This window comes from Papio anubis, chromosome 14 (genome assembly GCF_008728515.1).
Source record: "Papio anubis isolate 15944 chromosome 14, Panubis1.0, whole genome shotgun sequence".
Taxonomy (NCBI): Eukaryota; Metazoa; Chordata; class Mammalia; order Primates; family Cercopithecidae; genus Papio; species Papio anubis.
In genome coordinates this window covers 25,785,962-25,808,664 of record NC_044989.1, presented here as the reverse complement: position 1 = coordinate 25,808,664, position 22,703 = coordinate 25,785,962, and the positions used below count along the sequence as shown (strand labels likewise).

At 40.7% G+C, this 22,703-nt stretch overlaps 1 protein-coding gene across 1 annotated transcript in view; it reads right to left on the bottom strand.

Moving 5' to 3' along the window:
• Window positions 1-22,703, bottom strand: part of RAB10 (RAB10, member RAS oncogene family) — a 107,739-nt gene that overhangs the window by 21,740 nt on the left and 63,296 nt on the right. The window contains exons 2-3 of the mRNA XM_009183821.3: window positions 20,464-20,524; window positions 5,356-5,494 (exon numbers count right to left, since the gene is read on the bottom strand). Of these exons, the coding sequence (XP_009182085.2) occupies window positions 5,356-5,494; window positions 20,464-20,524 (200 nt within the window). The remainder of the gene's footprint in view (window positions 1-5,355; window positions 5,495-20,463; window positions 20,525-22,703) is intronic.

The following is a 22,703-nucleotide window of genomic DNA, read 5'->3' as shown; positions in this document are numbered from 1 at the left end:
ACAACTGGCGGGGCGCAGTGGCTCACGCCTGTAATCCCAGCACTCTGGGAGGCCGAGACAGGTGGATCACAAAGTCAGGAGTTTTAGACCAACCACCCTGACCAACATGGTGAAACCCCGTCTCTACTAAAAAATACAAAAAAAAACTAGCTGGGAGTGGCGGCACGCACCTGTAGTCCCAGCTACTCAGGAGGCTGAGGCAGAATAATCACTTAAACCAGGGAGGCGGAGGTTGCAGTGAGCCAAGTTCGTGCCACTGCACTCCAGCCTGGGTGACAGAGCGAAACTCCATCTCAAAATAATAACAACAACAACTCTACCTGTGTAGTTCAAACCCACATTGTTCAAGGGTCAACTGTAATTGTAAGGCAAGGTGTTAAAGCTCAATTCAGTTTTTAAAAAAATAGTTTTATTGAGTTTATAATTCACATATAAAATTCACCCTGTAAAAATATACAATTCAGTGTTTTTTAGTTATTTACGAGGCAGTTCTACTATCACCACTACGAACTTTAGAATATTTTTCTCATTCCCCTATAAACCTGTACTCATAGCAATCACTCTTTTCTCTCCAAACATCACGCCCAGCCCCTGGCAATCATGAATCTACTTTCTGTCTCTATGTTTTTGTCAATTTGGGGCATTTCATTTAAAGGGAATCATATAAGGTCTTTTATGTCTGGCTTCTTTCATAACGTTTTCAAGGTGCACCCACATTGTACCATGTATCAGTACTTCATGCCTTTTAATGGCTGAGTGATACTCCATTATCCATTCATCAGTTGATGGATGTTTGGGTTGTTTCTATTTTTTTTTGGCTATTGTGAATAATGCTGCTATAAATACTTGGTGTACACCTTTTGTGGATATATATTGTTAACTCTCTTGGGTAAATACCTAGGAGAATTGTTGGTCATAAGGTAACTGTATGTTTAACATTTTGAGAACTGCCAAAATATCTTCCGAACCAGCTGCATCATTCTACAGTTCTACCAGCAATATATGAGGGTTACAATTTCTCTACATCTTTGTCAACACTTGTTAGAGTCTGCCCTCCTTTCTTCCATTCTGTGGGTTGGCTTTTTACTTTCTAAATGGTAGAACCTTCAAAGCACAAAGGTTTTAAATTTTATGTAGCCCAATTTATCCATTTCTTTTCTTTTGCCACTTCATGGCTTTGGATCTTACATGTTGGTTCATGATTCTTTCTTTTTTTTTTGGGACAGAGTCTCACTCTGTCACCCAGGCTGGAGTGTAGTAGTGCAATCATAGTTCACTGCAGCCTCAACCTCCTTGGGCTCACCTCAGTCTCCCAGGTAGCTGGAACTACAGGTGCATGCCACCATACCCGGCTAATTTTTTGTGTGTGTGTGTGTATTTTTGTAGAGATGGGGTTTCACCATGTTGCCCAGGCTGGTCTCAAACTCCTAGGCTCCAGCAACCCACCCACCTTGGCCTCCCAAAAGTGTTGGGATTACAGGTGGGGCCACCGTGCCCAACCTTCATGATCCATTTTGAGTTAACTTTTCTGTATGGTATGAAGTAGGTGTCTAACTTTCATTCTGCCACACAAGGATAGCCAGTTTTCCCAGCACCATTTGTTGGAAAGACTATTCTTTTGCCCATTGAATTGTCCAGGCATCTTGTTAAAAGTCAACTGACCATATATACAAGAGTTTATTTTTAGACTCTCAATACTATTCAGTTAATCTTTATGACTATCCTTATGTCAGTATCACAATGTCTTGATTACTGTGGCTTAGCGGTTAAGTTTTTTTTTTTTTTGAGACGGAGTCTTGCTCTGTCACCCAGGCTGGAGTGCAGTGGCCGGATCTCGGCTCACTGCAAGCTCCGCCTCCCGGGTTCATGCCATTCTCCTGCCTCAGCCTCCCGAGTAGCTGGGACTACAGGCGCCCGCCACCTCGCCCGGCTAGTTTTTTGTAATTTTTAGTAGAGACGGGGTTTCACCGTGTTAGCCAGGATGGTCTCGATCTCCTGACCTCGTGATCCGCCCGTCTCGGCCTCCCAAAGTGCTGGGATTACAGGCTTGAGCCACCGCGCCCGGCCTAGTGGTTAAGTTTTAAAACCAGAAAGTGTAAGTCTTACAACTTTGTACTTCCTTTTCAAGATTGTTTTGGCTACTCTGGGTCCCTTGCCTGTCTATATTAGTTTTAGGGTCAATTTGTCAATTTCCACAGGGGGAATTTAAAAAAAAGCAATTGGGATTTTGATAGGGATTGCACTGAATCTGTAGATCACTTTGGGTAGTAATGCCATCTTAATATTGTCTTCCAATTCACAAATACAGGCTATCTAATTGTTTAGATCTTTAATTTCTTTCAACAATATTTTGTGGTTTTCTGTGTACAAGTCTTATACTCTTTTGGTTAAATTTACTCCTAAGTAATTTTTCCCTTTTGATATTATTACAAATGGAATTTTATTCTCAATGTAATTTTTAGGTTATTGCTAGTGTACAGAAATAAAGCTGATTTTTGTATCTTGATCTCATTTCTTGTAACCTTGCTGAACTCACTTATTAGTTCTAAGAGTTTTCTGGGTATATGTTTGTGGGTTTTTAAGGATTTTCTATATAAAATATTCTACCATTTATAAATAGTTGTTTCACTCTGGATGGCTCTTTTCTTTTTTCTTTTTTTTTTTTTTTAAGCTCTGGCTGGAATCTCAGCATAATGTTGAACAGAAGTGGCCAGAGCAGATATTCTTGCCATGTTCTTGATCTTAAGGGACAGGTATAATAGCTGTGGTATTTTTATAGATGTCACTTACAGGATTAAGGAAGTTCTTTGCTATTCCTAGTTTGTTGACTTTTTTTTGAGACAGAGTCTTGCTCTGTTGCCCAGGCTGAAGTGCAATGGCACGATCTCGGCTTACTGCAATCTCCACCTCCCGGGTTCAAGCGATTCTCCTGCCTCAGCCTTCTGAGTAGCTGGGATTACAGGCGTTTGCCATCACACCTGGCTGATTTTCGTATTTTTAGTAGAGATGAGGTTTCACCATGTTGGCCAGGCTGGTCTCGAACTCCTTACCTCAGGTGATCCACTCACCTCAGCCTCCCAAAGTGCTGGGATTTACAGGCATGAGCCACTGCGCCCAGCCGAATGTTTTAATCATAAAAGAATGCTGGATTGTGTCAAATGTTTTTTCTGTGTGAACTGAGATAATTGTATAGTTTTGTCCTTTATTAATATGGTATATTACATTGACAAGTTCTGACCCTGGCATTCCTGGGTAAAGTTCCTCTTTATCATGTTATATAATCCTTTAATATGTCAGAGAAACAAGATTTTCTTTTTCTTTTTTTTTTGAGACAGAGTTGCATTCTGCTGCCCAGGATGGAGTGCAGTGGTGGAATCTTGGCTCACTGCAGCCTCCTCCGCCTCCTGGGTTCAAGTGATTCTCCTGCTTTGGCCTGCTAAGTTGCTGAGACTCCAGGTGACCACCATCATGCCCAGCTAATTTTTTTGGGTTTTTCATAGAGACAGGGTTTCACCATGTCGACCAGACTGGTTTCAAACTCCTGACCTCAGGTGATCCGCCTGCCTCGGTCTCCCAGAGTGCTGGGATTACAGGCGTAAGCCACCACACCTGGCCAAGATCTGTGTATCTTTAATTATTAAAAAATAATAAGCTTCTCCTAAAGGTTTATTGTAGCAACAAAAAAGTGGTTATGAGCCATTAGGATTGCTACCCTTAGGGGTATTATCTTGGGTCTAATATTGGTTTAAGACTTGCTCTTTGTGTATCTGGCCAAAACTTGCTTCAAAGAGTTACTCTCAATGAAACTCAAAGCCTAGAAGGTAGCAATAAGGCATGAAAAACAACTCTTAACAAGAAGCCACCTATGCTGTAGCAAAGAAATAGACATGCTTTGATACGTAACTTTAACTTATAAAAAGTGACATCAGGCTGGGCGCGGTGGTTCACGCCTGCAATCCTAGCACTTCAGGAGGCCAAGGTGGGCAGATCACTTGAGGCCAGAAGTTCAAGACCAGCCTGGCCAACATGGCAAGACCCCCATCTCTACTACAAATACAAAAATCAGCCGGGTGTGGTGGTGCATATCTGTAATTCCAGCTACTTAAGACACTGAGACACAAGAATCACTTGAACCCAGAAAGCAGAGATTGCACAGAGCCAAGATCGTGCCACTGCATTCCAGTCTGGGTGATGAAGTGAGACTCTATCTCAAAAAAACCCAAAATAGGCTGGGCGCGGTGGCTCAAGCCTATAATCCCAGCACTTTGGGAAGCCGAGACGGGCAGATCACAAGGTCAGGAGATCAAGACCATCCTGGCTAACACGGTGAAACCCCGTCCCTACTAAAAATACACAAAAAACTAGCCGGGCGTGGTGGCAGGAGCCTGTAGTTCCAGCTACTTGGGAGGCTGAGGCAGGAGAATGGCGTAAACGCGGGAGGTGGAGCTTGCAGTTAGCTGAGATCCGGCCATTGCACTCCAGCCTGGGTGACAGAGCGAGACTCCGTCTCAAAAAAAAAAAAAAAAAAAAAAAAAACCAAAATACAGAAAAAAAAACATTTTCACATGCAATGGAACTATTTTCTTAGGTTTTTACTGTATTAGCATTCCATATATTTCAAAATGCCTAGAAGCAATATTATATTTCTGTAACATGAAAAATAAAGTTTTTTAAAATTACTACTAGATATTTCATTCATTCATTCAATAAAAATTTATTAAGAAAAAATTCATTTCCAGAAAGTCATTGTAAAACCACTGGTAGCTTCTATTTGGGGTCATCTTATAAGAGGGCTATATAGAGTTTTGGAGTCATTTACTAATTGTCTTGAATGAGGCTCTAGATAGACTGCCCAAAAACTTAAGAAAAACGTAGGCGAATAACAACATTAACTTTTTTTTTTTTTTTTTTTTTTTTGAGACGGAGTCTCAAAAAAAGCCTGTTGCCAAGGCTGGAGTGCAGTGGCGCGATCTTGGTTCATTGTAACGTCTACCTCCCAGGTTCAAGAGGTTCTCCTGCCTTGGCTTCTCGAGTAGCTGGGACGACAGGCATGCGCCACCATGCTCAGCTAATTTTTGTAGTTTTTAGTAGTGACAGGGTTTTACCATGTTGGCCAGGCTGGTCTTGAGCTCCTGACTTCAGGTGATCCTCCCGTCTCAGCCTCCCAAAGTTCTGGGATTACAGGCATGAAGCCGCCATGCCCGGCCAACATTAACTTTTAGAAAATAGAAATACTTCAGTAATAATTACTTCAACAGTACATTGTATCTTGAAGATCAATTGGAATATTTATTCTTCCTAACCAAGCACACAAATGTGTGTTCATGAAGGGTTTATACAATTTCTAGGTCTTACCTCATCTATGTTTCTAAGCCATTTGCTGATGTTTTCAAAACTTTTACCATTGGTGATGTCATATACTAGCATGATACCCATTGCGCCTCTGTAGTAGGAGGTTGTGATGGTGTGAAATCGCTCCTGGCCTGCTGTATCCCTGAAATAAACAGCCAACAATTTCTATTAAGCATTTTGATATTACTATGTTTCACATAAAGGACAAAACAAGAATAAAATAGTTTTTCCTAAGTATATATAAAAACTTTTTAGTTGAAGGGAATTAATAACCTACTCATACTGGATGAAAATCTAAAAGGCAAAACAGTAGGAAGTGACACATAAAACTCAAGGTTATTGAATAAGCACTAGCAAACACCAGAAAAACTCTTTCCATTTTGTTTAATAATTTAGTTCCATAATGTAACACAAAAGCAGTTAGGATTTTTAGAACATTAGAGAACTATACCATAGTGTAGTCACATTTACATTTAGAATTATTAACCAAAAGTTGTAAAGATAACCTCACTTATAAATAAGATAGAAATGTAAATAGTAGTATTTTCCATTATTTAATGCTTAAAGCCAAAGGTGTAAGATATATTTTGCCCCTGTAACTACGCCCTCTCATTTGTATCATCATTTTGCTCTTTTATGATCATCTCATCAGCGTACGAACATGTTTTAATATCTTTTTTTTCAAAAGCAAAAATAAGGTCAGGCGCAGTGGCTCACACCTGTAATCCCAGCACTCTGGGAGGCTGAGGCGGATAGATCACTTAAGGTCAGGAGTTCAAGACCAGCCTGGCCAACAAGGTGAAACTCCCTCTGTACTAAAAATACAAAAATTAGCCAGGCATGGTGGCTGTAATCCCGCCTACTCGGGAGGCTGAGGTAAGGGAACTGCTTGAACCCAGGGGGTGCAGGTTGCAGTGAGGCGAGATAGTGCCACTGCACTCCAGCCTGGGTGACACAGCGAGACTGTCTCAAAAAAATAAATAAAGCAAAAACCCCAATCTCAACCTTACATCTCTCCAACTATCCCTGTTCCTCTTTTGAGTTAACATTTTTAAAACTTTTATTTTGAAATAATTATAGCCTTACAGGAAGTTACAAAACTGTGCAGAGAGGTCCTGGGTGCCTTTCACCCAGCTTTTCCTAATGATAACATCTTATATAACTGCAGCATAATAGCAAAACCAGAAAATAGACACTGGATACAATCTACAGACCTTATTAATATTTCAGGTTTTTTTTTTACATGCACTTATTTGTGTATGTGTGTATATACAGTAGTTCTCTACAATTTATTACATGTACAGATTTGTGTAACTACCACAACAAACAAGATAAAGAACTGTTACATCACCTCTTTACTCTCCATAGTTCCTAAACTCTGATCAATAATCTGTTTTCTATGTTTATATTTTTTTCATTTCCAGAATGTTATGTAAGTGGAATCATGTAGTATGCTACCTTTTGAAACTCGCATTTGACACTTCTTTCACCATAATGCTCTTGAGGTCCTCTCCAAGTTTTTGCACGTAATCCTGGTCTGTCCCATTCCATTGCTGAGTAGCATTCTATGGAATGTATGTACCACAATTTGTTTAATCATTCACCCATGGAAGGACATTCAGGGTTGTTTCCAGTTTTTGGCTATAACAAAGTTCTAAAAATATTCATTTATAGGTTTCTATGTGGACATAACTTTTCATTTCTTTGAAATAAATGCCCAGGAATGTTATTTATGGGTAATATGGTAAGTGTATAAGAAACTGGCCAACTTTTTCCAGAGTGGCTCTATCACTTGACATTTGCACTAGCAACATATAAAAGATCCAGTTTCTCTGTATCCTCACCAGCATTTGATGCTGTCACTATTTTTTACTTCTGTAGTTCTAAGAGGGCATATAGCATTATTTCATCATCACATTAATTTGTGTTTCCCTGTGGCTAAGATGGTGAACATTTTTTCATGTGTTTATTTGCCATTAACACATGCTCTTCGGTGAAATGTCTGTTTATGGTTTTTTTTTTTTGTTTTTTTTTTTTTTTTGGTCCATTGTCTAATTGGATTGTTTGTTTTTTGTTTTTGGGGGTTTTTTTTTGAGATGGAGTTTTGATCTTGCTGCCCAGGCTGGAGTGCAATGGCGCAGTCTTGGCTCACTGCAACCTCTGCTTCCTGGGTTCAAGTGATTCTCCTGCTTCAGCTGGGATTACAGGCGCCCACCACCACGCCCAGCCAATTGTTGTATTTTTAGTAGAGATGGGGTTTCACCATGTTGGCCAGGCTCGTGTCGAACTCCTGACCTCAGGTGATCAGCCCTCCTCGGCCTCCCAAAGTGCTGGGATTACAGGAGTGAGCCACTGCGCCTGGCCTGGATTGTCAGTTTTTTGTCTTTTTACTGTTGACTTTTTAAAGTTCTTTTTAGATAGAAGTCCTTTGTCAGATACACTGGCTTGTAAATATTTTATCCAAGTCTGTAGCTAGTCTTTTTAGTCCCTTGACAGGGTATTTTGTAGAGAGGAAGCTTTTAATTTTGTGAAAGTCTAATTAATTTACTGATTTTTTTTCTTTTACAGATCATGTGTTTAGTGTTATGTCTAAGAATTCTTCACCTAGTCTTGTTTTTTTTTGAAACAGGGTGTCACTCTGTCGCCCAGGCTGGAGTGTAGTGGCATGATCTCAGCTCACTGCAACCTCTGCCTCCGAGGTTCAAGAGATTCTCCTACCTCAGCCTCTGAAATAGCTGAGATTACAGGCATGTGCCACCACGTCCAGCTAATTTTTATATTTTTAGTAGAGACGGGGTTTCACCATGTTGGCCAGGCTGGTCTTGAACTCCTGGCCTCAGATGATCTGCCCACCTCAGCCTCCCAAAGTGCTGGGGTTACAGGCATGAGCCAACGCACCCAGCCTCTTCACCTAGTCTTACGTTCCAAAGATTTTCTCCCATATTTTCTTCTAAAAGCCTTATGGGTTTTTTTCTTTTTTTGAGACAGAGTCTTGCTCTGTCAACCAGGCTGGAGTGCAGTGGTGCGATCTCAGCTCATTGCAACCTCTGCCTTTCGGGTTCAAGAGATTCTCCTGCCTCAGCCTCCCAAAGAGCTGGGACTATAGGTGTGCACCACCACACTGGACAATTTTGGTATTTTTAGTAGAGATGGGGTTTCACCATGTTGGCCAGGTTGATCTCAAACTCCTGATCTCAGGTGATCCACCCACCTCAGCCTCCCAAAGTGCTGGGGTTACAGGCGTGAGCCACTGTGCCTGGCCACCTTATGGTTTTATTAAACCAATAGTACATTCTGAGTTAATTTCAAATAGGATATTTTCATGAATGTCCTATTGCTGTAGCACCACTTGCTGGAAATGCCGAAGTAATAACCTTCCTCCATTAAACTGCTTTTGTACCTTTGTCAAAAATCTGCAGGCCACACCATAGTTCAATCTGTGTCTGGGTTCTTTATTCTGTTGCTATCTCCTATGTGTCTAGGCCTCCTCCATTACCATACTATCTTGGATTACTGTGGCTAAATAGTTTTAAAACCAGGTAGATTGATTCTTCCCACTTATTTTACTTTGTCAAAATTGTTTTAGCTATCCTAGCCTTCCCATATAAATACTAGGATAAGCTTGTCCATATTTACATAGACATTTTCCCAGCAAATTTCTTTAAAGAGTTTTCTCTAGTTGCTGTTTTCCCACTTTCAGTCCTTAACTGATTCTAATAGGATAGCTATTACTGATTACTGTACCAAAACTCCTTTTCAGAAGGTCTCCAATAACCTGGATGCCAAATCCAATAGCTATTTCCTTTTTATATATCATCGACCTCTTAATGACAGGGATACATTCTGAGAATTCCATCATTAGACTATGTCATCATTGTGCACACATCATAGAGTGTACTTATACAAACCTAAATGAATATAGCCTACAACATACCTGCACTATATGGTATTGCTCCCAGGCTACAAACCTGTAGAGTATGTGACTATACTGAATAGAGTCGACAACTGTAACACAGTAAGTATTTGTGTATCTAAATATGGCTAAACATAGAAGAGGTACAGTAAAAATGCGATATTATAATATTGTTAGGACAACCACTGTGTATGCAGTCATCGACTAAAATACCATTATGCACTGTATGACTGCATCTTAATCACTAAGCAGGATTCTACACAGTTGACTGCATTCTCTTTTTTCTTTTTTTTTTTTTTCCTGAGACAGAGTCTCACAGAGGGCAGTGGCACGATCTCGGCATACTGCATCCTCCGCCTCCTGGGTTCAAGTGATTCTCCTGCCTCAGCCTCCCAAGTAGCTGGGATTACACAATGCCCAGCTAATTTTAATATTTTTAGTAGAGATGGGGTTTCACCATGTTGGCCAGGTTGGTTTCAAACTCCTGACCTCAGGTGATCCTCCTGCCTCGGCCTCCCAAAGCACTGGGATTACAGGTGTGAGCCACTGCGTCTCCAGCCAACTGCATTCTCTTCTTGTAACACTTTATTCTCATGACTCTTTGGATAAGTTTCTGGTCTTCATTCTAAGTCACTGGCTGCTTGTTCACAGTACCTTTTGTTGGCATTCTAAGATTCAGAAAGGATGAACTGCCGTTCTCCACACACCAGCCAGAGTGATCTTCTTTAAACGTATGTTTGATCATATTATTCTGCTTAAAACTTCTAATATCTTCATTGGGAAAACAACAGGCTTTCCAACAAATGGTGCTGGAACAACTGAATATATCCATGCAAAAGAAGGAAGTTGGACCTCTACCCCAAACCATATATAAAAATTACCCCCAAACGGCTGGGCGCAATGGCTCATGCCTGTAATCCCAGCACTTTCGGAGGCTGAGGTGGGTGGATCACGAGATCAGGAGATTGAGACCATCGTGGCTAACACAGTGAAACCCAGTCTCTACTAAAAATACAAAAAATTAGCCAGGCGTGGTGGCGGGCACCTGTAGTCCCAGCTACTCGGGAGGCTGAGGCAGCAGAATGGCATGAACCCGGGAGGCGGAGCTTGCAGTGAGCCAAGATGGCACCACTGCACTCCAGCCTGGGCGACAGAGCGAGACTGCATCTCAAAAAAAAAGAAAAAAAAATTACCTAAAATCAGATCAAGACCTAAATGTAAGAGCTGAACGATAAAAACTCTTAGAAGAAAACATAGGAGTCATCTTCAAATCTTGGATTTGACAACTGTTTCTTAAACATGTCACCAAAGCAGAAACAAGAAAAAACAGGTAAATGGGACATGAAAATTAAAAACTTGTATTTCAGTGAACATTACAAGGTGAAAAGACAACCCACAGAATGGAAGAAACTATTTGCAAACTGTGTATCTGATATGGTACTTGTGTATGCAGAATATACAAAGAACTTACAACTTAACAATAAAAGGACAAATGACCAAACTTAAAAACGAGCAAAAGATCTAAACAGGCATTTATCCAAAGAAGATACACAAATGGACAATAAACACTTAAGATGCTCAACATCCTTAGTCATTAGCAAAATACAAATAAAAACCACAATGAGATACCAACCTAGATCCCCACCACCACAGGATGGCTATGACCCAAAAGACAATAATACACATTAGTGAGGATGTAGAGAAATTGGGACCCTCATACCCTGTTGGTGACAATGTAAAATGATGCAGCCATGTTAGAAAATAGGTAGTTCCTCAAAATGTTCAACATGGAGTTACCATATGATCCAACAATTGTAGGTATATAACCAAAAGAAATGAAAACTTGTATGTCCACACAAAAACGTAGACGCGAATTAACAGCAACATTATTCATAATAGCCAAAAAGTAGAAACAACTGAAAGGCCCATTACTAATGAACGGATAAATAAAATGTGGTATATCCATACAATGGAGTACTCTTCAACCGTAAAAAAGAATGAAGTACTGATTCATGTACAACACAGACAGACCCTGATAACCTCATGCTAAGTGAAAGAAACTAGTCACAAAAGACCATATATTATATGATTCCCATCTATTTGAAAAGTCCAGACAAATAAATTTTATACAAAGTTGATTAGTGGTTTCCCTGGCCAGGGGGTTAGGAGGATAAAGAGTGACAGGCATGGGGTTTCTTTGTAGGGGAGATAAAAATGTTCTAAAATGTTAACGATGGGTGTACAAATTTGTGAATATACTAAAAACTATTAAATTGTTTTAAATGGGTATATTGTACGGTATGTGAATTATGCATCAAAAAAGTCATTACAAAACAAACTGAAAACATGACTAGGCTTTCCAAAAAAATAAAAGTAAAAACAGAAAACTTCCAATAAAAACCCATTATAACCAGAGTCAATTCCAAACTCTTTATACTGGAGATTACAAAGCCTTACAGGAGTTTAAACCTTTCTCCAGCCCCTATCATTTTGAGGTACTCTTTTCCCTAACCATTAAAAACCATTTTTACATTCATAAGTTTGTTCTTACTAAGAGCTTCTGCAAGATCTGTTCCCACACCCTGCATATGACTGGATTCTCAATCTTTTCATATCTTAAATGCACTTAGCATGTTCACATATCTGCCATCTATTCCTTTATCTATCAATCCAAATATTAACTGCCAACTATAGGTTGGGCTTTATGCAAGAATATACACAGAACATGGGTTTGGGGTCAGGCTTAAGTTTATCCTTGGGTTCTACCCCTCCCAGCTTAGTGACCTTGAATGTACTTAACCTCCTTGGACCTTAGTAGTTGTTGTCATTGTTTTCACTTATAAACAATAAGGAGGGATAACTAACAATAAGAAATATTTTCCATAAAAATATGCAAAGCTGCAATAATGTCACCATGAGACTCAAAATTTCATTCTGTTTTGTCCTAATAATGCTCTAAGTCAAGACTATCTTTGCAGATAGATGCTCTATGGTATTAAGAGCTCTCAAGTTAATATTTATCTGTGCTTAAACAGTACTCAAAGCTGCTTCTCAAGGAAAACCCTGGCTTTGCCTGTAGCCTTATTTCTATGTAAGTAAAATAAAATGGTTTTTAGCTAAGTCAAAGACTTGGACTTTTTAATCTTAAGAAAATCACAGCCTGGCCGGGCACGGTGGCTCACGCCTGTAATCCCAGCACTTTGGGAGGCCGAGGTAGGGGGATCACAAGGTCAGGAGATCGAGACCATGCTGGTTAACACGGTGAAACACCCTCTCTACTAAAATTACAAAAAATTAGCCGGGTGTGGTGACAGGCACCTGTAGTCCCAGCTACTTGGGAGGCTGAGGTAGGAGAATGGCGTGAACTCGGGAGGCAGAGCTTGCAAGTGAGCCGAGATAGCGCCACTGCACTCCAGCCTGGGCGACAGAGCGAGACTCCATCTCAAAAATGAAAAGAAAAAGAGAAGAGAAGAGAAGATCACAGCCCTGTCACTTGCTCATTTCATCTCAAAGTATATGGATCTGCCCTTGAAAGTAATATTCCATTCTTTCACCCTAACAGTATTATTAAGCAAGTACTACACACTAGACATTATTCCAGGCACAAGAGATAAAGTTGTAAATGAAATAAAAATTCCCGCCTTAACAAAGTTTATATTCTATTGAAGACAGACAACACATAAATAAAACATTATGGAATGTCAGAGGATTATAAGTGTCAAGGAAACAAAAAGCAGAGCAAGAAAAGAGATTAAGCCTTCTCAGAGAAAATACCAAATGGCAGATCCTGCCACTACTATGGGAGGGCCTGAAGGCGCTAGGGGTCCTGGACTGGGAGGCTTCAGGAGTGGTGACTGGGCCAGGGTTGCTGCTGAGGCCTAGGAGCTCAAGGAGGCAAGGACAAGGACAAGGAATAGTTCCCTGTCACCAAGATGGGCCACCTGATCAAAGACATGACAATCAAGTTCCTGGAGGAAATCTCTCTCTTCTCCTCCCCACCCATCAAGGAGTCTGAGATTGTTCACTTTCTCCTAAGGATGTCCTCAAAGATGAGGTTTTGAAGATTATGCCCATGCAAAAAGAGACCTGTGCTGGTCAGTGGATCAGGTTCAAGGGATTTGTTACAGCCAGGGACAAGAGTCACGTCAGTCTGTGTGTTAGGTGTTCCAAGGAAGTAGCCCCTGCCATCTGCAGGGCCACCATACACTGGCCAACCTCTCCATTTCCCATGTGCTGTGAAGCTACTTGGGGAACAAGATCAGTAAGACCCACAGTCCCTTGCAAGGTAACCACTGCAGCTCTGTGCTGGTGGCCTCATCCCAGTCCCTAGAGGCACTGTCCGCCCCTGTGCCCAAGAAACTGCTGCTAATGGCCCATATCAATGACTGCTATACCTCCGCCAGGAGCTGCATTGCTACCCTAGGCACCTTTGCCAAGGTCACCTTTAATACTAACTTCAAGACCTACAGCTGTCTCATCCCCAACACCTCAAGAAAGACAATATATTCAATGAGTCTCCCTATCAGGAATTCACTGACCATCCTGTAAGACCCATACCAGAGTCTCCATGAAGACGACCCAGGCTCCAGTTGTGACTGCTATGTAGTGCTTTTATACAAGAAAAATATAGTGAATTAATTAGGACTCTTTGAAATGGGAGGGGGTGTCCAGCCTGGGCAACATGGTACAAAGTATAGTAAGATCTAGACTTACCCCACTAAAATGTAAGCTTTTGCAGGCAGGGCTCCTATCTGTCCAATTTATGCTTATATTCCTACCACCAACACCTGGCAAATAGATACTCAATAAACATTTATCGACTAAGTGACTTTGGTTGCTTACTGTTCGTATTTCACTTCTCATCTTAAACATTACCTCTTCAGAGAGGACTTCCCTGATCATTCAATCTAGATCACTTCCTCCCTCGTCCTTACCCCATTCTCCATCACTTTACCCTATTCACCTTGCTAGCATTTATCTCAATTTGTGATTATATATTTATGTACTTGTTTGTTCCTATCCCTATGGGTGTGAGCTCTGACAGGGCAGGTGTCAGCCTGCCTACTTTCGGGGGAAAAAAAAAATTCTTGAATGAAGAGAATCATTAATTTAAGTTCATGGTGTTCTGGGTATAGACAAATTACGTATCTCTGAAGAAATCCAGGTATTCTTAAAATAAAACGCAACATGAGAAATTTGACATCCTAATTTATAAGGTTAAGGAATAACTTCATTACGTTACCAAAAAACACAGTTATGAAATTTGGGGTCTCTGCTTTGCAGAGTAGATTGATATGCCTCTGGCCTGTTTTGGTTTTGTCAGTGCCCAGACCAAAAATAACTGTCACAGTAACAGCCAGAGTACACAGCTTCCCCAACCCCTAGTGTGGTACTAACAATTAAGGAAATATACCTTTTTAATTTCTAGAAACATATACCTTCTTTTTTATAATGTCAGTAGGAAAAGTAGGATTTCACAGCAATCATTGGCTATGTACTACTTTAAGTAAGGAAAATTCTATTGCCATTGTCTTGTAATTTCAGAGACTTGATCTTACTAAGTAGACTGTCAGGAAAGAATTTTTTAATAGCACAGGATAAGAGAGTAGTTTTGAAAACAGGCTTACAAACCAGTATTGTGGTGACATAAAAAGATACTGTGAACATGTACAATGTTTAATTGTCCCTTCAGATATTTAACACCTCCTTTTGATTATTGGATTTGAGCTTCTGGACTGGATTAGATTTAGGCATATGTGTGCATGCAAACCTAAAAATAATGTCACCAATAAACAAGCAGCTGTGGCTACTTTTAGCCCTGGGGAACAGATCATTAGTAAGCCCAGAAATAGTGAGGCAAGGACCCTGTTCCTCATTTGGAAATAAACTATTGATTGCTTTAACAACTGGTGGGGGCTGGTACAATCAGAGTCCGGGCAGGACCCAGGACAGGACTCAGGAAAAGGATAATGTAAAATCAAGGAGCCAGGTCATTCTGTGGGGCAGATACAGTCATGCCGGAAAGTATAGAAGTTTGAAATACATAAATGAAAATGGAATCTAGAACGTTAAAAAAAAAATTGACCAGGCGCAGTGGCTCATGCCTGTTAATCCCAGCACTTTGGGAGGCTGAGGTAGGCAGATCATGAGGTCAGGAGATCGAGACCATCCTGGCTAACACGACAAAACCCCGTCTCTACTAAAAATACAGAAAAACCAGCCAGGCGTGGTGGTGGGCGCCTGTAGTTCCAGCTACTCAGGAGGCTGAGACAGGAGAACCCACGTGAACTCGGGAGGCAGAGCTTGCAGTGAGATCACACCACTGCACTCCAGCCCGGGCAACAGAGGAAGACTCCGTCTCAAAAACAAACAAACAAAAAAAAGAATGTTAAAAAAAATTTAAATGGGGAGATCATACAGAAAGAGGGAGGATAATTGGGTATAAGAGATTCTGGAAGATGAAGGAATTAAAACGTTAAAGAACAGAGGGTGTTGTACACCATGGATTTCCTGGAATGAAAGCAAAACATGAAGATCATTCAAATAAAGAAAAATAGCAGGCCGGGTGTGATGGTTCACGGCTGTAATCCCAGCACTTTGGAAGGCCGAGGTAGGCGGATCACCTGAGGTCGGGAGTTCGAGACCAGCCTGACCAACATGGAGAAACTGTGTCTCTACTAAAAATACAAAATTAGCCAGGCGTGGTGGTGCATGCCTGTAATCCCAGCTACTTAGGAGGCTGAGGCAGGAGAATCACTTGAACCCAGGAGGCGGAGGTCATGGTGAGCCAAGATCATGCCATTGCACTCCAGCCTGGGCAACGAGAGCAAAACATCGTCTTAAAACAAAACAAGGCCAGGCGCAGTGGCTCAAGCCTGTAATCCCAGCACTTTGGGAGGCCGAGACGGGCGGATCACAAGGTCAGGAGATCGAGACCATCCTGGCTAACACGGTGAAACCCCGTCTCTACTAAAAAGTACAAAAAACTAGCCGGGCGAGGTGGCAGGCGCCTGTAGTCCCAGCTACTCCGGAGGCTGAGGCAGGAGAATGACCTAAACCCGGGAGGCGGAGCTTGCAGTGAGCCAAGATTGCGCCACTGTACTCCAGCCTGGGTGACAGAGCGAGACTCCGTCTCAAAAAACAAAACAAAACAAAAAGTAGAAGCTTAAGCAGATTGAAGAAAATTTCCAAAACTAATATTCAATTACAGAATAGGAATTTTCATGCTGCAATAAGAATCTGAATATATTTATCTGAACTAGAGAGATTTAAAAAAAATCACTGTACTTTTTAGTAACAACTGGAGGCAAAGCATTAAAGCTGAGGACAATGTTTTGAATTTCAGTGTATCATAAGTTATGAGTAATGGGCTTTTTCATGCTAACGCCTTCTTAAATTACTCTGGATATCTCAAATTTCTTAACCTTGAGCTACATGGCTTCTTTCGTCCTGGCATGTTAGCATGTAGAAGAGTTTTATCTCAGAGAGGTTCTATTTAAAAGGTCTAAAAATCAAACAACTTTAAATTAGAAACATTACCATTTCTGCACTATTCTTGAGTTTCACAGGTACAATAGAAGTCTTTTATAGATTAATCTTGAAGGCCACACTAGAGGACTTACTGTTCCAAAGAGCATCTTTCAGAGAAGGCTTTTTTTTTTTGAGATGGAGTCTCGCTCTGTCACCCAGGCTGGAGTACAGTGGCGCAATCTCAGCTCACTGCAAGCTCCACCTTCCGGGTTCACGCCATTCTCCTGCCTCAGCCTCCCAAGTAGCTGGGACTACAGGCGCCTGCCACCACGCCCGGCTAATTTTTTGTATTTTTAGTAGAGACGAGGTTTCACCGTGTTAGCCTCGATGATCTCAATCTCATGATCTGTCTGCCTCGGCCTCCCAAAGTGCTGGGATTACAGGTGTGAGCCACCACGCAGGCCAGGAAGGCTCTTTTTAAAAACAAGTGTGAATTATTACTGTTTCTTTTTCTCTCTTCTTTTTTGAGACAGGATCTTGCTGTCTCCAGGCTGGAGTACAGTGGTGTGAACAGGGCTCACTGCAGCCTTGACCTCCTGGGCTCAAGCGATCCTCCTGCCTCAGCCCCCCAAATACCTAGGACTTCAGGTGCACGTGCCACCGTGCCCAGCTAATTTTATATTTTTTGTAGAGATGAGATTTCACCATGATGCTCAGGCTGGTCGCAAACTCCTGGGCTCAAATGAGTCACTTGCCTCGGCCTCCCATAGTGTTGGGAGTAACCAAATCTGTTACTCTGTATTTCTAAAAGCTACCTAAAAATTAAAATAGGGCCGGGTATGGTAGCTCATGCCTGTAATCCCAGCATCTTAGGAGGCTGAGGCTGGCGGATCACTAGAGGCCAGGAGTTTGAGACCAGCCTGGCCAACATGGTGAAACCCTGTCTCTGCTAAAAATACAAAAATTAGCCAGGTGTGGTGGTGCATGCTTGTAACCTCAGCTATTTGGAAGGCTGAGGCAAAAGAATCACTTGAACCCGGGAGGCAGACGTTGTAGTGAGCTGAGACCATGCCACTGCACTCCAGCCTGGATGACAGAGGGAGATTCTATCTCAAAAAAAAAAGACTAAAATGATAAGGGGGGAAATATATAAATCCACAAGGTCAAGGAACAGAATAAGAGCAAGTATGTGGAAGACGGAGAACAGATGGAGGAACAGGATAAATTTAGGAGGGCAAAGGTCTTATGTAAAATATATTTTAGGAAAATATTGTTTGTTACATATACACTCACATATACATATACATGTATATGTACACCCAGCCACAATGTATCTCTGTCAAAAAGTTTGAAAATTGGTGGCTTGAAGTATACACACAAAGGGACACAGTTAAGAGACCCAATCAGCATGGCAGAGTTAGTCACGGCTTGGAACTTAGGACCAAGGTCAGGCATGGATGAGGAGGGCGCCTATTTGAAATTCAGAATAAACAGTTGACATCCTTCCTTAGAGATCAACTTCAATTACAATGAAACAGAATATGAGCCACAGTTCATTTGCTGACTTATTTCCCAGCTAAAGTAAACAAAAATCAATGGTCAGCAAATGGGTTTTGCCTCAAAGAGAACTACTAGTTTTAGCAAACACTGAAAAATATCTAAATTCTAGTAAATTTATATTAAATTTTAAGAATGTTACACATAAAGATATTCCTAATTACAACATCAGGTAACAGAGACATTTTGGTTAAACATACACAATTTCTAACTATTAGCTTCCTTTAAAAGGGAATACCTAATTCTCAAAACTATCTTCTATTGGATTCTGGGATACTGATCTCTCCTGACTCTCATTGAATAAGTCTCCAAAGAATGGCTTTGCAATGTCTTTTGCTAACTGCCTCCTCTGCTCATGCCCTAAAATAATATTCTTAGGTTCTAATCTCATAATGGGAGATCCCAAAATAACAGTAGCTATGATTTACTGAATGGTAATTATGTGACACTGTTCTAAAGTGCTCTATATGTATTACTCATCCTCGTAAGTATCATACGATAGGTCCTATCACGGCAAAAAAAAAAAAAAACAAAAACAAAAAACAGAGAAAACATGAATTCACAATTTTTTGGGGTAGACAGGGGTCTCACTATGTTGCCCAGGCTGGTCTCAAGCAATCCTCCTGCCTCCACAATTGAGCCACCACATTTGGCCCAATGCAGTTGCTGACAAGCGATGAAGAACAAAAAATGGGCCAGGTGCAGTGGCTCATGTCTGTAATCCCAGCAAGTATGCATTCCAGCTCTGCCACTAACATGCCCTAAGACCTTGGTTAAATTATTTCAAAGTACACCTGTTTCATTATCTGTAAAACAGGAATAATCCAAGAGAAAAGAAAGTATATGCCTACACAAAGACTCATAGCAGCTTTATGCTGAATAAACAAGTTGTTGTGTATCTTAATGAAATAGTACTCAGCAATAAAAAGTAATTAACTAACTGATAATTTCCAAAATAATTATGGTGAGTGAAAGAAGGCTGACCCCAGCCCCCCCAAAAAGACAAAGAGAAAACATACCATCCATTTATATACAGTATTAGAAATACAGGTGGGGCGCAGGGGCTCATGCCTGTAATCTCAGCACTTTGAGAGGCCAAGGCAGGCAGATCACAAGAACAGGAGATCGAGACCATCCTGGCTAACATGGCGAAATCCTGTTTCTACTAAAAATAAAAAAAAAAAAATTAGCCGGGCGTAGTGGCGGGCGCCTATAGTCCCAGCTATTCAGGAGGCTGAGGTAGGAGAATGGCATGAACCCGGGAGGCAGAGCTTGCAGTAAGCCAAGATCGCACCACTGCACTCCAGCCTGGGTGACAGAGCGTGACTCCATCTCAAAAAAAAAAAAAAAAAAAAAAGAAATACAGTGAAAGAAAGCAAGCACAGTGGCTGCCTGGGGACCAGGGGTAGTGGGGAAGAAGGGATTACAAAAGATCACAAGGAGGCTTGAGAAAACTTTTGAGGTGACAAATATGTTCATTATCTTGACTGTTGTGATGGTTTTACAGGTTTATAGGTATGTCAAAACTTACTAAGTTGTACACTTTATGTGCACTTATTCTATCTCAGTTATACCTCAACAAAGCTGTTTTCTCAAAAGGAGTAACACAGATTTGACAGGGTCCTTGTTAGTAATTAATGGGTTAATATACATAATACACATAAAACACATAACATTTGCTGGAAAATATTGCCATTATAATTCTAAATTCTATGATTCAGACAAATACAAATTCAAAGAATTTTTTTGTATTTCTTCAGGCAAACCTAATACAAACTAATAAAAATAATGCCCATAAAAAGTTAAAAACATATTAAAGAAAACAAGTATTTTCACAATGCATTTCACCAAAAACTTGGCATAGATTATTTCATGTAATCCTTATAACAATCCATTGAGATGGGTGTTACTATCCTCCTTTCCATATGAAGATAAAAAGCCTAATGAGTGAGTATATAACTTGCCTGAGTTCATACAGTAAGTAGAAAAGGTTATTAGATCTCATGGACTTAAGTCCATGCAATGGTTTTTACTGCACAAAAAGGTCACCTGACTGCCTGTTTTAAAAAGGAAAGTCTCACAGAATCTAAACCTGTGACAAAAAAGAATTTCACTGTGAAACCTTAAGGAACCTGGCATTCTGCTACATAAAGTAAATTAGCATCACTTACCATATCTGTAGCTTGATCTTCTTTCCTTGTAATTCAACTGTTTTGATCTTGAAGTCTATTCCTGCAATGCAGAAAAAAAGGTAAACTGTAACTGTGGCTTTACATCTGGCTATACTAAAATTAATCACAGTAAAAAGGCTCACACCTTTTAAACTTGGCTGTGTTTGATTCCAGATATTCACAAAGTATATGACACTGAGCAAATGCATTCAATTTTAAACCCGAGTAATACAAGATCCAGGATAGGAGGAAAAATAGATACAGAAAGGCCAAGTTTTGGGCTGGGCATGGTGGCTCACACCTTTAATCCCCACACTTTTGAGAGGCTGAGGCGGGCGGACAGCGTAAGCCCAGGAGTTCGAGACCAGCCTGGGCACATGGTGAAACCCTGTTTCTACTAAAAATACAAAAATATTAAAAACACAAAAAATTAGCCGGGCATAGTGGCACACGACTGGACTGTAGTCCCAGCTGCTCAGGAGGCTGAGGCAGGAGAATCCCTTGAACCCAGGAGGCAGAGGTTGCAGTGAGCCTTTAATTACGCCACTGCACTTGAGCCTGGGCAACAGAACGAGATGTCCAAAAAAAAAAAAAAAAAGACAGAGAGAGAAACAGAAACAGAAAAAAGAGTGAGTTTTTACAAATTAGGATATAAGAAAGTAAAATTTAAAATGCCTAATATTCTAATGCATAAGAATAAAAAGGTTCCTAGTGGGCGAAAAATATTGAGTTCGCTAACTTGCAGAACAAAGGAAAACTACCAAGGATAGAGGGTCATTTCGTAATGATAAAGCAGTCTGTTCTTTAGGAAGGGATAAAAATACAAATATTCAGCATGAAGCAAAAATTAATAGAACTCCAAAGAGAAATACATAAACCTACAATTACAGTTGGAGACTTCAACATCCCTTCCCTGAAAAACAGATTTTTTTTAAGTAGACAGAAAAATCAATAATGATACAGAAGACTTAAACCACACTACATTAACCAATTTGACATAATCTCCATCCATCAGCAACAGAATACATAACATTTTCAAGTGTAGACTGAACATGTACCAAGAGAAAACATAAGGGTCGTAAAAGAAGTTTCAACACATTTAACAGTATTGAAGTCACCAGGCACAGTGGCTCACGCCTGTAATCCCAGCACTTTGGGAGGCCAAGGCAGGTGGATCACCTGAGGTCAGGAGTTCGAGACCAGTCTGGCTAACGTGGTGAAACCCTGTCTCTACTAAAAATACAAAAATTAGCTGGGTGTAGTAGTGCACGCTTGCAATCCCAGCTACTCGGGAGGCTGAGGCAGGAGAATCACTTGAACCTGTGAGGCAGAGGATGCAGTAAGCTGAGATCGCACCATTGCACTCCAGCCTAGGCGACAGAGCGAGACTCCGTCTCAAAAACAAACAAAAAAACAAAACAAACAAACAAACAGAGTATTGAGGTCATACAAAGTATGTTTTCACTTTCTGTTTTTGTTTTTTTTTTGAGACAAGGTCTCGTTCTTTCACCCAGGCTAGAGTGTAGTGGCATGATCTCAGCTCACTGTAACCTCCACTTCCCGGCTTAAATGATCCTCTTACCTCAGCCTTCCAAGTAGCTAAGACCACAGGCACGAGCCACCATGCCTAGCTAAGTTTTGCATCTTTTTGTAGGACGGGGTCTCGCCATGTTGGCCAGGCTGGTCTCAAACGCTCAAAGTGACCCACTGGCCTTGGCCTCCCAAGGTACTAGGATTACGGACGTGAGTCACTGTACCCAGCCCAAAGTATGCTTTCTGTCTGCAACAAAATGAACTAGAAATCAGTAACAGAAACACATCTGGGAAAACTCCCAAATATCTGGAAATTCATGGATCAAAAAAGAAATTATAGTGAAAATTAGAAAATTTCTGAAATGAATTAAAAAGAGAACATAATATCAAACTTTGTAGAATACAGCTAAAGCAGTGTTTTAGAAAGAAATTCATAGTATTATATTAAAAGTTCACATTAGGAAATAAAACTGTAACAAAATGCAAGCATTGTTTCAGAAGGGGTCAAATACCAAAAGAGTAGGTTCAGTCAGTAATTCTTAAAGTATGTTCCAAAGATCAAAAAGCCAAGTTTCCAACAGCAGTGTCCTATAGGGCTTACTTGACAGAGTTGAAAAGAAGTTATTAGAGAAAGAAAAAGGTACCTTCAAAACAGGGTCAATCCAGAAAAAGGTATAAGCTGCAAACTAAGCATTACTAGAAGGTTC